The sequence below is a fragment of the Lampetra fluviatilis genome, chromosome 14 (assembly GCF_964198595.1).
Source record: "Lampetra fluviatilis chromosome 14, kcLamFluv1.1, whole genome shotgun sequence".
NCBI classification, from domain to species: Eukaryota; Metazoa; Chordata; class Hyperoartia; order Petromyzontiformes; family Petromyzontidae; genus Lampetra; species Lampetra fluviatilis.
The window spans coordinates 13,329,613-13,343,810 of NC_136288.1; the positions used below are offsets into that span (position 1 = coordinate 13,329,613).

General features: G+C 56.9%; 1 protein-coding gene across 1 annotated transcript; it reads left to right on the top strand.

The window, feature by feature from the left end:
• Positions 1-338: 338 nt before the first annotated feature.
• EMILIN3 (elastin microfibril interfacer 3) lies at positions 339-13,982 on the top strand. Its single transcript, XM_078862504.1, has 8 exons — positions 339-561; positions 5,217-5,342; positions 6,730-7,019; positions 7,545-7,885; positions 9,562-11,025; positions 11,722-11,992; positions 12,700-12,828; positions 13,545-13,982. The coding sequence occupies exons 1-8, from the start codon at positions 395-397 to the stop codon at positions 13,907-13,909; spliced, it is 3,153 nt and encodes a 1,050-aa protein (XP_078718630.1). The 5' UTR covers positions 339-394; the 3' UTR covers positions 13,910-13,982.
• Positions 13,983-14,198: the final 216 nt, after the last annotated feature.

The window sequence follows — 14,198 nt, forward strand, 5'->3', positions numbered from 1 at the left end:
CACACCCATAGATTCACTCACCCATCCATCTATTCATTCGATAAGCACAGCGTCGATTCAACTCTTCACCCATCGAACTATTCGTTGCTCTATTCAGCCGCCAGTATTTTCCTGGACACACTCGCGTGTCCACCCCATCCGTTAGGTCGCCTATATCCACCACCACCACTACATCTATCCACCACTCATCAATTAGTCTCCGAAAAAAACTCAACCCCGCTCGTTCGCCCATCCGATCACCAACTTCGCGCATCAACTCATTCAATCGCCTATCCATCCATTCGCCTGCCTATTCGTTCACCTCACACCCACACCTCCTCCTCCTCCTTCCACTCTCATCGGTAGCAGGATAGCAGAGTCATAGCTCGGCTCGTAGCCCGCCGGCCCGCCCGCGATGTCTTCTCTGGGCGCGCTGTGTCTCCTCTGTGGCGCGTTGTGGTCCTCGGCTGGCCTCGCGTCGGCCAAGGGCACGTTCCAGCCCCTGGGATACAACCTCTACTCGTGGGGCTCCGGGCCCTCGCACCCTCCCGGAGTTGGATTCCGACCCCACAACAAACACAAGTAAATTTGCTTTGTTGTTGTTGTTGTTGTTTTCTTTGCACGCTCGTATAGCCTCAACGAGATTGTTGGGGCGAGTGCTGTTCAGCGAGTGAGCAGCCTACGAAGGCTGACACGGCACGCTAAGGGTGGGTGGGGGTGGCAGGCACCACGCCCGGCCGCCTTTGTCTCCCTAGTGGCGATGTTTACACACCGTGCCAGGTGTTCATGTTGAGGCTGAGTCGACCTTAGGCGGAGGCCCAGGACCGGTTCAGATAATCGTCACTGGTGTTGGCCGTGAGCGGGAATCGAACTCGGGTTGTCGGGTTCGTAGCGCTAACCGCTACGCCAGCGCTCCCCAAGCTCGTGCAGTCACACACTGCAGTGAGATGGGGGGGAGCTAATATCAGACTCGGATGTAATCTTATTCTTAGGTTTTTTCGGTAAAGTCATGTAGGTAAAAAATTCAAATTAAAATAAATAAAAGTAAAATAAAAATAAAATAAAAATCACGACGTTTCGGAGGCAACACAAGCTTCCGTCTTCAGGTGGAACCGTGACGGTTCCGTCACGGTTCCACCTGAAGACGGAACCTTGTGTTGCCTCCGAAACGTCGTGATTTTAATTTTATTTTTTATTTTACTTTTATTAATTTAAATTTTTTACCTACGTGACTTTACCGAAAAAACCTAAGAATATGAATCCTTGCAGTCACGAAAGCTTCAAATCTAGAGTGCGATGTAATCTCTTCCACGGTTACGACAACGTGAATGATCTCGGGCCAACAATCTGTGTCGTAAGACCCAGGCCCTCCGCCACCCGACGAGGTCGCCGCACATTGGCGGAGGGAGCTCTTACGGCGCACATTTGGGCAGCTCGTGACGCTCGCCTGACTCACGGAGAGCGATTTCAAATCGTGAACACTGCCCGCGATAAAATAATAAAATAAAAAAACAAAGGTGTTATAAACCAGATATCCGCCCGTTTGGCTCAGCGGCGAAGCAAGAGGCTCGCAATCGTAGAAGGGTCGCGAGTTCACATCCTGCCTGGGGTGCTTTCACTCAGCCCATCGTCTCTTCGGAGTTGATTAAATCGGTAGCACTTTGTGGGGGAGTCAACAACGGTGGTTGTCCTATGGATAGACCCGCCCCCTCGCCACGGGAACGTGGAATTTCCACCAAGGGCTCGGGGCTGCCAACGGTAACTTGAACTCCCTCGGCAATTCTCATTTGAGCAGGAGATCACTTTGGAGTGTGCGGTGCTGTGCGGTTGCGTTGTGGTTACCGAACTGAGCAGTTCAATTCCCGGCCAGGGCTAACATCAAGTGGTGATTAATCTGAACAAGCCATGGGCCTCCCTTAGGTCGACTCAGCCTTAAGTTCGTACTCGGCGCGGAATATCAGTACTTGGGACAACGTGTGCGTTGTGCAGTATTGTATAAACGGTACGTATTCATAATTGATTCATGAGTTATAGGCCACATAATGATCTGGTTAAAGATGTGCCTCCACCACCCTACGGAGCCACAGGTGGACAGACACAGGTGAAAGTCACCATTGGTTCAACACAGATAAACGAGTTGTATTATCAGTGTGCACGTGTGTGTCTTAGGGTGGGGAGACAAAGGCGGCCGGGCCACCCACTCCCTCTGCTGGCCTTTACGGGTTATAATAGGTGTTAACAGCCAGCAACCACGCCGAGCCGCCTTTGTCTCCCTAGTGGCGATGTGTTAACACAGAACCAGGGGCGCATTTGAGGCTGAGTCGACCTAGGGGATGCCCGGGAACGGTGCAGACAATCGTCACCGATGTTGGTGGCAGTGAGCGGGAATCGAATGTTGGTGGCAGTGAGCGGGAATCGAACTCACACACAGAGAAAGATCTCCCCTATAGCCTTAACAGACTGTTGGGGCAAGTGCTGTTAGCGAGTAGCACCTATGAAGGCCGGCACGGCACACGAGGGGGTGGGTGGCCAACACCGCGCCCGGCCGCCTTTGTCTCCCCAGTGGCAATGTATTTCTTTTTTACACACAGCACCAGGTACTCAATTGAGGCTGAGTCGACCTAGCGGAGGCCCAGGACCGGTTCAGATAATCGTCACACAGACACACGCTGATACACACACACACACACGGACACACACTAACGTACACACACACGCAACACGCGAGCACGTGTTGGAGTTGAGTGAAGGCGGAGGAGGCGCGTCCAGGGATGATGAGGAGGAGGAGGAGGGATGAAGAGGCCGTGTCCGCACGGACCCGTGGAAACTGCGATCCCGGGCTGACCCATGTGTAGCTCCCCCCTCTTCATTAACGTCTCTCGCGGCGTAACCACTACCACATGTGCCCGCTCCTCTGTGTGTGTGTGCCTGCGTGGGGAGCGGTGGCGCAGCGGTTAGCGCCCTGCGCTGCGATACGAACCCCGGCGATCCGGGTCCGTATCGCGCTCGCAGCCAACATCAGTGACCATTATCGAAACCGGTCCTGATACTCCCCTAGGTCGACTTAGCCTCAAATGAGTACCTGATGCGGTGGGCAAATATCGCCACTGGGGAGACAAAGGCGGCCGGGCGTGGTGCTGGCCACCCACCCCGTCGCGTGCCGTGCCGGCCTTCATAGGTGCGCGTTAACAGCACTTGCCCCAACAGTCTGTAATGCCTATACGGGGGATCTTTGTCTTTGTGTAAGAGGGTATAAGTTTGAACTGGCTTGGGTGCTCCATCATTGATCCTGACGGGCCATGACCTCCGCCAAATCCCCCTCCTTCCTCTCCCTCCCTCTCCTCCTCCACCACTCCCCCAGACGTAATCACCAATCAGGCAGTCAGTCTGAGATTACGCAGCCACGCATTCTAGGTCGCACACACACACACGCATTGCTGCATGCTTACCTGTACACTAAACGCGGGTCCTTTTTATTATTATTTTATTACACGCTTTTATTTAACTCACTCTGTCTGTTGACGTATCCACAAAAATCGTGTAACTCAATTTTTACCCACTTCCCAATGTGCTATCGACTGCAAACTTGGTATACTTATGTCATACTGATGACGAGACTATATTCCAGCATAAGAAATCAAAAACACATATTTTTAAACATTCTTTTACACGCTTTTGTTAAAACTCACTTTGTCTGTTGTCGTATCCTCAAATCTTGGGAGTCAATTTTAACCCACTTCCCAATGTGCTATCGACTGCAAACTTGGTATACTTATGTCATACTGATGACAAGACTATATTATATCATAAAAAATGAAACATGTATTTTAATCAATCTTTTGCATAACTTATGTTTCGGCTTGGGACTAATTGTCCACACTCAACTGAAGATGAGTGTAAATCACCACGGCCCCTGACGTTAGGTCAAGCCTCGGGGCCACTTTCTGGAGTCGTGGAGTTCTGCCATTACTCGTACGGTACATTTAATTAAATCGTGTTTTTAAAAAAAGTATTTTTTTATATTACTTATTTTTTTGTTGCTGTCAATCCACCGCTGGATGATGGCCCTGTACCACACACCGTTCCTGGTCGTGTTGGGGAGTTATTGTGACCATACTTCACCACGCTGGTCGGTGCGGGTGTGCCCGATGGCACAGCTGTGCACCTCGTTGTGTACAGAGCGTGCCAGCAATGTCGTGAACACGTGGACGATGGGAAAGCGAGCGGAACAAAAGTTTGCGCAGGGCAGCCGCGTGTGGGGTGGGAAGGGGGATCAGGAGCACGATAATAACCCGAGGCGGGGGAGAGAGCTACGCGTGGGGATTTATAATAATCACTCACATTTGTAAAGTGGCGCATTTCATCCGCCGTCTATTGGAAGCCAGAAAATAAACAGAAGCCTGCGGGGTGCCCGACCAGAGCGAGACGGGCGGTGAAGGCCAGGACCCCCCCCCCTCACCCCCCCACCCCTCACCCCCTGCCCCTCATCCCCCGCCACCTCACCCCCACCCGTCACCCCCCACCACGTCACCCCCACCCCCTCCACCCCCACAGCCTCACACCCTCACCCCCTGCCCCTCATCCACTCCCCCACACCCCCTCAACCCCACCAGTCACCCCACACCACCTCACCCCACACCCCACCCCTCATCCCCCAGGACCCCCTCGTCGTGGGCAGGCCCTCATCCAGCAGCGGATGAGCAGAGGGCACGTGGCAAGCGCCATCTCTGTGTGATGGTGACGCGTTGGTGTGATGTCATGTTTTCGTATGATGATTGAATTACGCCTTCTATAGGAACGACGCTGTGATGGTGAAGTGGCGATGGGTGTTTGTATGGAGGCATGTGATGCTGTGGGCGGTGTGATGCCGTGGTAGCGTAATGATAGCGCAATGATGCAACGGTGTTATGGTGTGGTGTGATGCTATTATTAGTACATGACGACATGACGCTGTGATATTACTGTGTGATTATGTGATGATGTAATACTCCGTTGGTATGATGCCGTGACGGTCTAACACTGTGGTGGTGCGACTACGATTAGCTTCCCGGCACCTCCGATTAGCGCGGCTGGCTACGTACGGTGCGAAAGAAGTTCAACACACGCGATGTGATGCTAGGATGGTGTGACGCTGCGGCGTTGTGAGTATAGGAACTGGTGCGAGCGTGCAATGAAGACGTGAAGGTACGAAGCCGTGAGGCTGTGACGCTGCGGCGGTGGTGATGGTGTGACTCCAGGAACTGGTGCGCCTTCGTGGTGACCAAGAGCGTCACGTGCGTCATACAAAACGGCAGCGATGCCCACGTGAAGGCCGAGTACCAGCCCTGCACGTGGGGACTCTCCAAGTGCTCGCGAACTCTCACGTGGGTCAACGACGACGACGACGATGATGACGACGATAATGACGACGACGACGTCGATGATGACGACGACGACGACGATGATGACGTCGACGATGATGACGACGACGACGATGACGACGATGATGACGACGACGCTTCTCCACACCGTCCCGTGCAGCACGTTATGTCTGCAACGCCGTTCCCTTAGGAGCGGTGGCGCAGCGATTAGCGCAGCGCGGCACCGCACTACGAACCCGGCGACCCGAGTTCGATTAACGCTCACGGGTCGACGTCAAGCGGCGATTATCTGAACCAGTCCTGAGACTCCCTTAGGTCGACTCAGACTCAAATGAGTACCTGGTTTGTTGTGTAAACATCGCCACTGCGAAGACAAAGGCGGCCGGGCGTGGTGTTGGCCACCCACCCCTTCGTGTGCCGTGCCAGACCTCATAGGTGCTGCTTGCTCACAGCACTTGCCCCAACAATCTGTTACAGGCTATACGGGGCATATCTGTCTTTGTTTCGAAGGAAAGTACTGTGATCCCTCATTCCATTTGATGTCCTTCCCCCCCGCACCTCCGACTAGCACGATTGTCTACATACGGCGCGAACGAAGTTCAACATACATACGTACACACATTGAACGCGGCAGTAGATGCGTTGTCCGGACAAGTGGCGCGTTTAGTGAAAACGCGTTCAGCGAGCAAAAGCTGAATAAACATCACAGGGAATCGCGTTTGCGCTATAAGTCAGCCGGTAGTCATCCCGTGGCGAAACAAGGAACTGAGATGAGGGTACTGTATCATTACGCGTACTGTATCATTACGCACGTGTACCCAGAATTTCCATTTCAGCTCAGCCGGGCAGCTCAAGGAAACAGTTCCTTGTCGACCATTTATAAGCCTCGTCATAACGGACGCGTACTGTGTTATAACGGACGCGTAACGCGTCATAACGGACGCGTAACGCGTTATAACGGGCGCGTTTCGCGAAAAGTTATTTCTAGCAGAGAAACCGTGTTATAGCGAAAATGCGCTATGTGAACACGCGTTAATCGAGGACTTGCCGTTTATAACAGGCGACGTTTCGGGCGATGAGCGGGAATCAAACTTGGGTCGGCAGGTTCACAGCGCAGTGCGCCAACCCCTCTGCCACCGCTCCCCGCATGAACACACAAACACACCTGCCACGTGTGTCACTGAAAGAGGCCGCTCTTAGGGACAGAATTGACTGAGCACCTTAATGATTTGAGTATTAAAAACACGGCTGTTGTTTCCCGGTGGAATCTCCCTATCCCCTCCCCTGCCCCCTCCCACTCTAGTACCTGATTAGTGCAGCCGAGATGACGAACGTCGTAGCAATGTTGTTTTTTAAACAAATCGCGCGCTCTGCTCACGTGATCCGGCAGGTACCGCGTGTACCAGCGGCCCGCGTACCGCGTGGGCTACAAGTCGGTGACCGAACTCGAGTGGCGCTGCTGCCCTGGCTACCACGGGGTCAACTGCCAGGACGAGACGGGCGGCCCCGGGGTGGGCACCGGTGGGGTTCCCAGCGGGGTGCCCGGTGGGGGTACTGGAGGTGGGCCCGGTGGGTACACCGATGAGGTCCCGGGGGGCTCCGTGGACGGAGTGCCCAGAAGGCCGCACGCAGGCGATGGAGGAGGTCGCCAAGTTCCCAGCCAGAAGATCGACGGACCTGGTGAGACGAGGGCGGAGGTGGCGCTGTCCTCGTCTTCTGCCGTGTGGCAGGAGGGAGAGGCGACGGTCATCAGCAGTTTGTTCGGCCCAATCCTTCGGGGGTCGGAAACCTTTGGCTCCTGAGCCGAATGCGGCTCTTTGCCTGCTGCGATGTTCGTGTGCACGTGGCTCTGCGTGTTTAGCGGCTCTGGGAATATTTTGGGTAAGGGCAGAACAACGAAACAATGGCTCTGCTTCCTCTTCTTCTCTGAAAGGTTGTCTACCTCAGCACCAATCCACCTAGAGGCTGTTATTATATATTATTACAAAAGTTGTTGTTCTGTTACACTGTTGTTGTTGTTGAAATCACATCTCATGGTGGTCGTCAAGGGGGCTCCAACTCGTAGCTCTTGCCACCAGAGGTGCCCCCACACTCGTTACGCGACCGCCACACCAACCACCATCACCACCATCACCACCACCATCATCGCCACCACCACCACCATCACCACCACCATCATCGTCGCCGCCGTTTATCTCCACCCAGGCGGCAGGGCCCCCTCCGACCTGCTGGGCGAGCGCGTGTCCCGGCTGGAGGAGGACAACCGGCGCCTCGCCTCGTCGCTCGAGACGCTGCGGGTCTCCCTGGCCGGCATGGCCGATCGCCTCCGTGCGGCCGCACAGGAGGACGCGAGCCGCCTGCTACTGGGCCTGCTGGAGAGCGGCGCCAACACGCGCCTGCCCGAAGGCACGGCGATCCGGGACCCCGAAGGCCTCCTGCCCGACCTGCGCGCCGCCGGCCTTCGGCTGGGGCCCAACGGGCAGCTGGTGGCGCCGGGCCTCCAGGAGGTGGCCTCCAAGGTCACGCACGTGACCGACGTGCTCAAGGTGGGTTGGACGCGGGTGGCCGGGTGCCGGTTAAAAACAAAAAAAAACTACGGGAAAAAACTAAAACAATGTTTTTTTTCTTCTTGGTTCTTTCGGTAAAGTTGTGGCCAAAACGTCGTGAGAATTATTGTATTATGTTTTATTTTTATTATTATTTTATTATTTCCATTCTACGTGACTTTACCGAAAGAACCAAGAAGATAAATCCCTGCAATAAAGGTTTTTGGGTTAGCTATGCATGTGTTGTAACTCTCCACCACCCGACGCAGCCAATCGCCCGATGATGATGCATGTAATTACCAGCGAAACGTCGAGATACTCAAATTGTAAATGTTGTGGATTTACTCTCCAACGCACCGGTTCGGCTGAAGTAGTAAACTAGTTGCGTTTTTTTTACGTGACAAACCCCTTACTAATTGGTTGTGTCGGGTAGTGGAGGGTTACGACACATTTATACTTACGCGATCTAACCCAAAAACGTTAATGATGAATAATATTGAACACGAAAGCCAAAGTGTAAAATAAGGCCCCACTCAGCTTTATAGCTTTTTTTTCAGAAGCGACCCGAAAAATCACAAATGACAGCTCAACGAAGTGGGCTTATCATCAAGTAGAAATTCATAGCAGCCAAATATTCTAAATGCGTGATATTGATTCTAAATGTGGAGGGAAAAACCGGTGGGCCCGGAGAAAAATCCACGCCACCACGGGGAGCGAGAGACACGAAAACTCCAAATATACAGCAGGCGTCAAGGTCGGGATCGAACCCACAACCTCCCAGAGGTGTGGACTCGAGTCATGTGACTTGGACTCGAGTCAGACTCGAGTCATGAATTTGATGACTTGCGACTCGACTTGGACTTGCATAACAATGACTTTGTCCCACCTCTGCAACCTCCTGCATACCAGGCGAGGTAGTTAACATCTCGCCACCGTGGCGAGATGTTAACGATTGTAGTAACTGAATACCGATTCGAGTTTTTTTTTTGTCGGGGCGTCTTAGAGCTCTGTACACGCACACGTGCCCCCCCCCCCCCCCCGTGGATTGTTATCCCCTCCCCTCCCCTCGCCTCTCCTTCCCGTGTCTCCCCTCCCCCTCTCGTGATCCCCAAGTGCCCCTCTATCGTTGCTGTCACTCATTCCTTAATATCTCGCACGCCCCTCGGCGTCTAAACCGTCTCGTTGTGGATCACCGTTTTCTACACATTGGCAAGCGCTTTGGGCGAAGGCGCTCTGTAAATATAAAATTAGGTTAGATCATTCTGACTTCCTCGATTTTTTCTTGACAATGCTTGGCACGGTTCCAAACCCATCGGCGCGTGTGTAATCGGCGTGTGTGTAACCGGCGTGTGTGTAATCGGGGTGTATATAATCGCGGCTAAACTTAACTGTGAGAATGATTCCGTCAACTCAGCGGTGAGTGAGCTGGATGAACGATAATGATCGGTGCGTTCAAAACGCTCGTCAGTGTGACGATTTAATTCGTTCGTGTTGTGTTGGGTGGTGCGGGGGGGGTACCTTGACACAAATGTGGTCAGATTCATGACGTGGCCTCACGTAAAAAATAAAATGTGGCTGCGAATCACCATCACGACCTATCGCCATCATCGTCACCATCGTCATCGTCGTCGTGACGAATCGTTCCCCTTCTCTCCTCTCGTCCCAAAACAATGCAGACGAAGAGCGAGGCTCTGGACGAGCTGCAGGGCCTGGTGCTCGACCACACGCACAAGATCCAGCAGCTCATGGACATCAGCAGGAACGGCGCCGACTCGGCGGCGGGCCACGACCTCTCGTCCATCGACGCGCACCTCCAGAAACGCATCGACGACGCCAGGGCGCAGATCCTGTCTGGCGTCGAGCAGAAGACGTCGGCGCTCAAGTGCAGCTGCGACACGCAGCTGGTGGTGCTGCAGCAGCAGGAGCATCGCGACCAGCGCGTGCAGGACGCCCTCGACGGATTCTCGGGCCAGCTGGACACCCTCCGAGCGCGCCTCGACGCGCCAACGGGGTCGGTCGGCGGCCCCGCGGCCGGTGCCGCCGGCGGCTCGGACGTCGGCGGCGACTGCTGCCGGGACCTCGCGTCTCGCCTCGGCGAGCTCGAGTCGCGAGTGTCGCGAGTGGGCGACGCTCACGAGACGCTGAACGCTCGCCTCGACAGCGAGGTGGAGCGACTGGGCGGCGTGGCGGGCGGCGCGCTGCCCGAGGACGTGGACGCTCTGCTCCGGGAGCGCTTCGACGACCTGGAGGCGCGCATCAACGCGAGCGAGAAGAACGCCGAGGTGCACTGCCAGTACGTGCAGGATGTGCTGCGGGGCCAGTTCGCGGCCGACATCGACGGCATCCAGACGGGCCTCGACAGCAAGCTGCAGGGCTTCGAGGACAAGTTCGTGAACATCATCACGGAGATCGGCGGCCAGGGAGGAGGAGGAGCGGGAGGCGACGGGGCTGACGGCGCGGGCCTCCTGGGCGCCGAGCTGGGCGACCTGCGGGCCCTTCTCGCCGGCTTCGCGGCGAACTCGTCGGGCGCGGCCGCGCACCTCGACGGCATCGAGGGTCGCCTGCGGGACTTGGAGGAGGTGTGCAGCAGCAAGTGCGTGGTGAGCGAGCCCGAGCTGGAGGGCATCAGGGCGGGCATCGCCGACTGCGGCGCCAAGCACGAGCTGACGCTGCTGCGCCTGGAGCGGCAGAGCCACGCGCTGCGCATCGTCAACCGCAGCGTCCACGAGTTGCAGGCCCGGCGGCCCGACGGGGGAGGAGGAGGAGGGGGAGAAGGAGGAGGTGACGGGGACGTGGGCTCCCTGCAGGGCGAGCTCACCATCCTCAAGGTGAACTTCAACGCCTTCAACCGCACGCTCAAGGGGCTGCGCGACGCGGCCGCGCGGCGCGAACACGACGAGCGGCCGTCCGAGACGTCGTCATCGTCGTCATCGATGACGACGACGGTGCTGGAGGAGAGCGAGCGGCAGCTCGTGCACGAGGTGGCGCAGATGCAGCGGCTGCTCAGCGACCACGGCTCGCGCATCTCGCTCGGGGACCGGCGCGCCCGGGGGCTCCGCGCCGAGCTGGGGAAGCTCGCGGGGCAGATCGTGGCGGAGGTCGGGCGGTGCAAGCTGTCGGCCAAGGCCGCGCACGAGGAGGTGGGGGCTCGCGCTCGCCGCTATCGGGGTGGCGGCGGTGGTGGTGGTGCTGTTGAGAGCGGTGGTGTTGATGGCGGTATAGGTGGTGTTGATGGCGGTGTTGATGATGGTGGTGTTGATGATGGTGGTGTTGATGACGGTGGTGGTGCTGGTGGCGGCGGTGGTGTTTTTGATGGGGGTGGTATTGTTGATGATGGTGGTGTTGATGATGATGGTGGTAGTGGTGTTGATGGTGGTGTTGATGACGGTGGTGGTGCTGGTGGCGGCGGTGGTGGTGTTGATGGGGTGGTATTGTTGATGATGGTGGTGTTGATGATGATGGTGGTGGTGGTGGTCGTGGTGTTGATGGTGGTGTTGATGACGGTGGTGGCGGCGGTGGTGTTGATGATGACGGTGGTGGTGTTGATGACGGCGGTGGTGTTGATGATGACGGTGGTGGTGTTGATGACGGTGGTGTTGATGATGATGACGATGGTGGTGGTAGTGTTGTTGACGACGGTGGTGGTGGTGCCTGTGGCGGCGATGCTTTTGACGAGGATAACGACGGCGGCGGCCGGCGGTAGCTCCTCGTGACGACGTGACAGGTGACGACGCGACACGTGAGACGACGCGACACGTGTGACGACGCGACACGTGACCACGTGCTACCACGTGCTCCCACCGCGCCGGTCACCGACCGTGACGAGTCTCCCGCAGGTGCACGGCTTCGACGGCCGCGTGGCGCACGTGGAGGACGCCTGCCACAAGCTGCACGCCTTCTCGCAGAGCCTGGACCGCGTGCGCGACGCCACGGAACGCGCCGCGCACGACGCCCGCTCCGACATCGCCCGCCTCGAGCGCGCCGCCGTCTCGCAGCAGCGCGACGTGGCCGAGCTCAAGGGGGCCATCGACGGCGTGGAGGGCCGCCTCCGCGAGGTGGCGGCCGCGACGAAGTCGTCGTCGTCGCTTGCGCCCGGGGCCACGTCCGGTGAGTGGCGCGGCGCGATCCGCCGGTCTCAGATCATTCGCGTGTGTGCGTGGATCTCTGTGTGAGACTCTGCGTGGATTTCTGTGTGAGACTCTGGGTCTTCGTGTGTGTGTGTGTGCGTGGATCTCTGTGTGAGACTCTGGGTCTCCGTGTGTGTGGATCTCTGTGTGAGACTCTGGGTCTCCGTGTGTGTGGATCTCTGTGTGAGACTCTGGGTCTCCGTGTGTGTGGATCTCTGTGTGAGACTCTGGGCGTCTGCGTGTGCGTGGATCTCTGTGTGAGACTCTGGGTGTCTGCGTGTGTGTGTGGATCTCTGTGTGAGACTCTGGGTCTCCGTGTGCGTGGATCTCTGTGTGAGACTCTGGGTGTCTGCGTGTGTGTGTGGATCTCTGTGTGAGATTCTGGGTCTCCGTGTGTGTGGATCTCTGTGAGACTCTGGGTCTCCGTGTGTGTGGATCTCCGTGTGAGACTCTGGGTGTCTGCGTGTGTACGTGGATCTCTGTTTTAGTTTGTTGTGGTGGTGGCACACTGCGCCTAGAACCCGGCGACCAGAGTTCGATTCCCGCTCGCGGTGCGTGACGGTGCGTGAAAGTGCGTGACTGTGCGTGACGGTCCGTGATGATGCATGACTGTGTGTGGCTGTGTGTGACTGTGTGTGACTGTGTGGCTGTGTGTGTGACTGTGTGTGTGACTGTGCGTGTGCACAGGGGCGCTTGCTCCCCACTCCCCCAAGGCGGCGGCGTTCTCCGTGTCTTTGTCTTCGCGCTCCGCGGGAGACGTCGTGAGGTTCGACCGCCTCCTCCTCAACGACGGAGACAACTACGAGCCCACGACAGGTGCAGGTCCACCCCGCCGCGTCCACCCGGCCGCGTCCACCCCGCTGCGTCCACCCCACGGTGTCCACCCCTCTGTGTCAACCCCGCCGTGTCCACTCACCCGCTCACTGTGGTTTGGAGCTCGTAGCCGCAGTCGCACACGGGAGAGACTCCCCGATTCTCCACTTGTGGTCATGACGATCGTGGTGACGACGATCGTGGTGACGATGATAGTGATGACGATGATAGTGATGACGATGGTGATGATGGTGAGCATGGCGATGAGTGTGATGTTGGTGATGATGGTGATGTTGGTGACGATGGTGAGGATGGTGACGATTGTGATGATAGTGGTGACGGTGATGTTGGTGATGATGGTGACGATTGTGATGATTGTGATGATGGTGATGTTGGTGATGATGGTGAGGATGGTGATGATTGTGATGATAGTGATGACGGTGATGTTGGTGATGATGATGGTGACGATGGTGATGATGGTGACGATGGTGACGATTGTGATGATTGTGATGACGGTGAAGTTGGTGATGATGGTGAGGATGGCGATGATCGTGGTGACGGTGACGTTGGTGATGATGGCGACGATGGCGATGAGTGTGATCCGCAAGGTGCACGCTCGTAACAGCAGTGGCATTGGCGGTGCTGATAACGACAACAACAACAACAAAAATCGCAACGATGACCGCCGCCTCGACCCGGCGTTCCCCTTCTCTCCCCAGGCATCTTCCGCGTGCCCTTCACGGGCCGCTACCTCGTGAGCGTCGCCCTCCCGGCTCGCACCGGACCCTCGGCGTCGCGCGCGACCCTCGTGGTGTCCGGCGAACCCGTGGGGCGGATCTCAACGGCGGGGGAAGGAGGAGGAGGAGGGCCGTGGCTCAACCTCGGCGGAGAGCAGAAGGAGGTTGAGGAGGAGGAGGAGGAGGGGGAGGAGGGGGATGCAGCCGCGTCCTCCTCCTCTTTCCTGGCGGTGCTGGGTCTCCACGCGGGCGACACCCTCTACGTGGCCAACTCGCTCGGGCACGTGGGGCCCGGCGCGACGTTCAGCGCCGCGATGCTCTACGAGACGCAGGAGGGGATGCTGTGAGCGCGCGCGGTGTGACCGCGTGCGTGCGCGTGTGTGTGTGGATGTGCGTGTATGTGCGTGTGTGTGGACGTGCGTGTGTGCGTGCGCGTGTGTGTGGATGTGCGTGCGTGTGTGCGTGTGTGGATGTGAGTGTGTGTGTGTGGATGTGCGTGCGTGTGTGGATGTGCGTGCGTGTGTGTGTGTGTGGATGTGCGTGTATGTGTGGACGTGTGTGTACGTGTGGATGTGCGTGCGTGTGTGGATGTGTGGATGTGCGTGTGTGGATGTGTGGATGTGCGTGTGTGCGCGT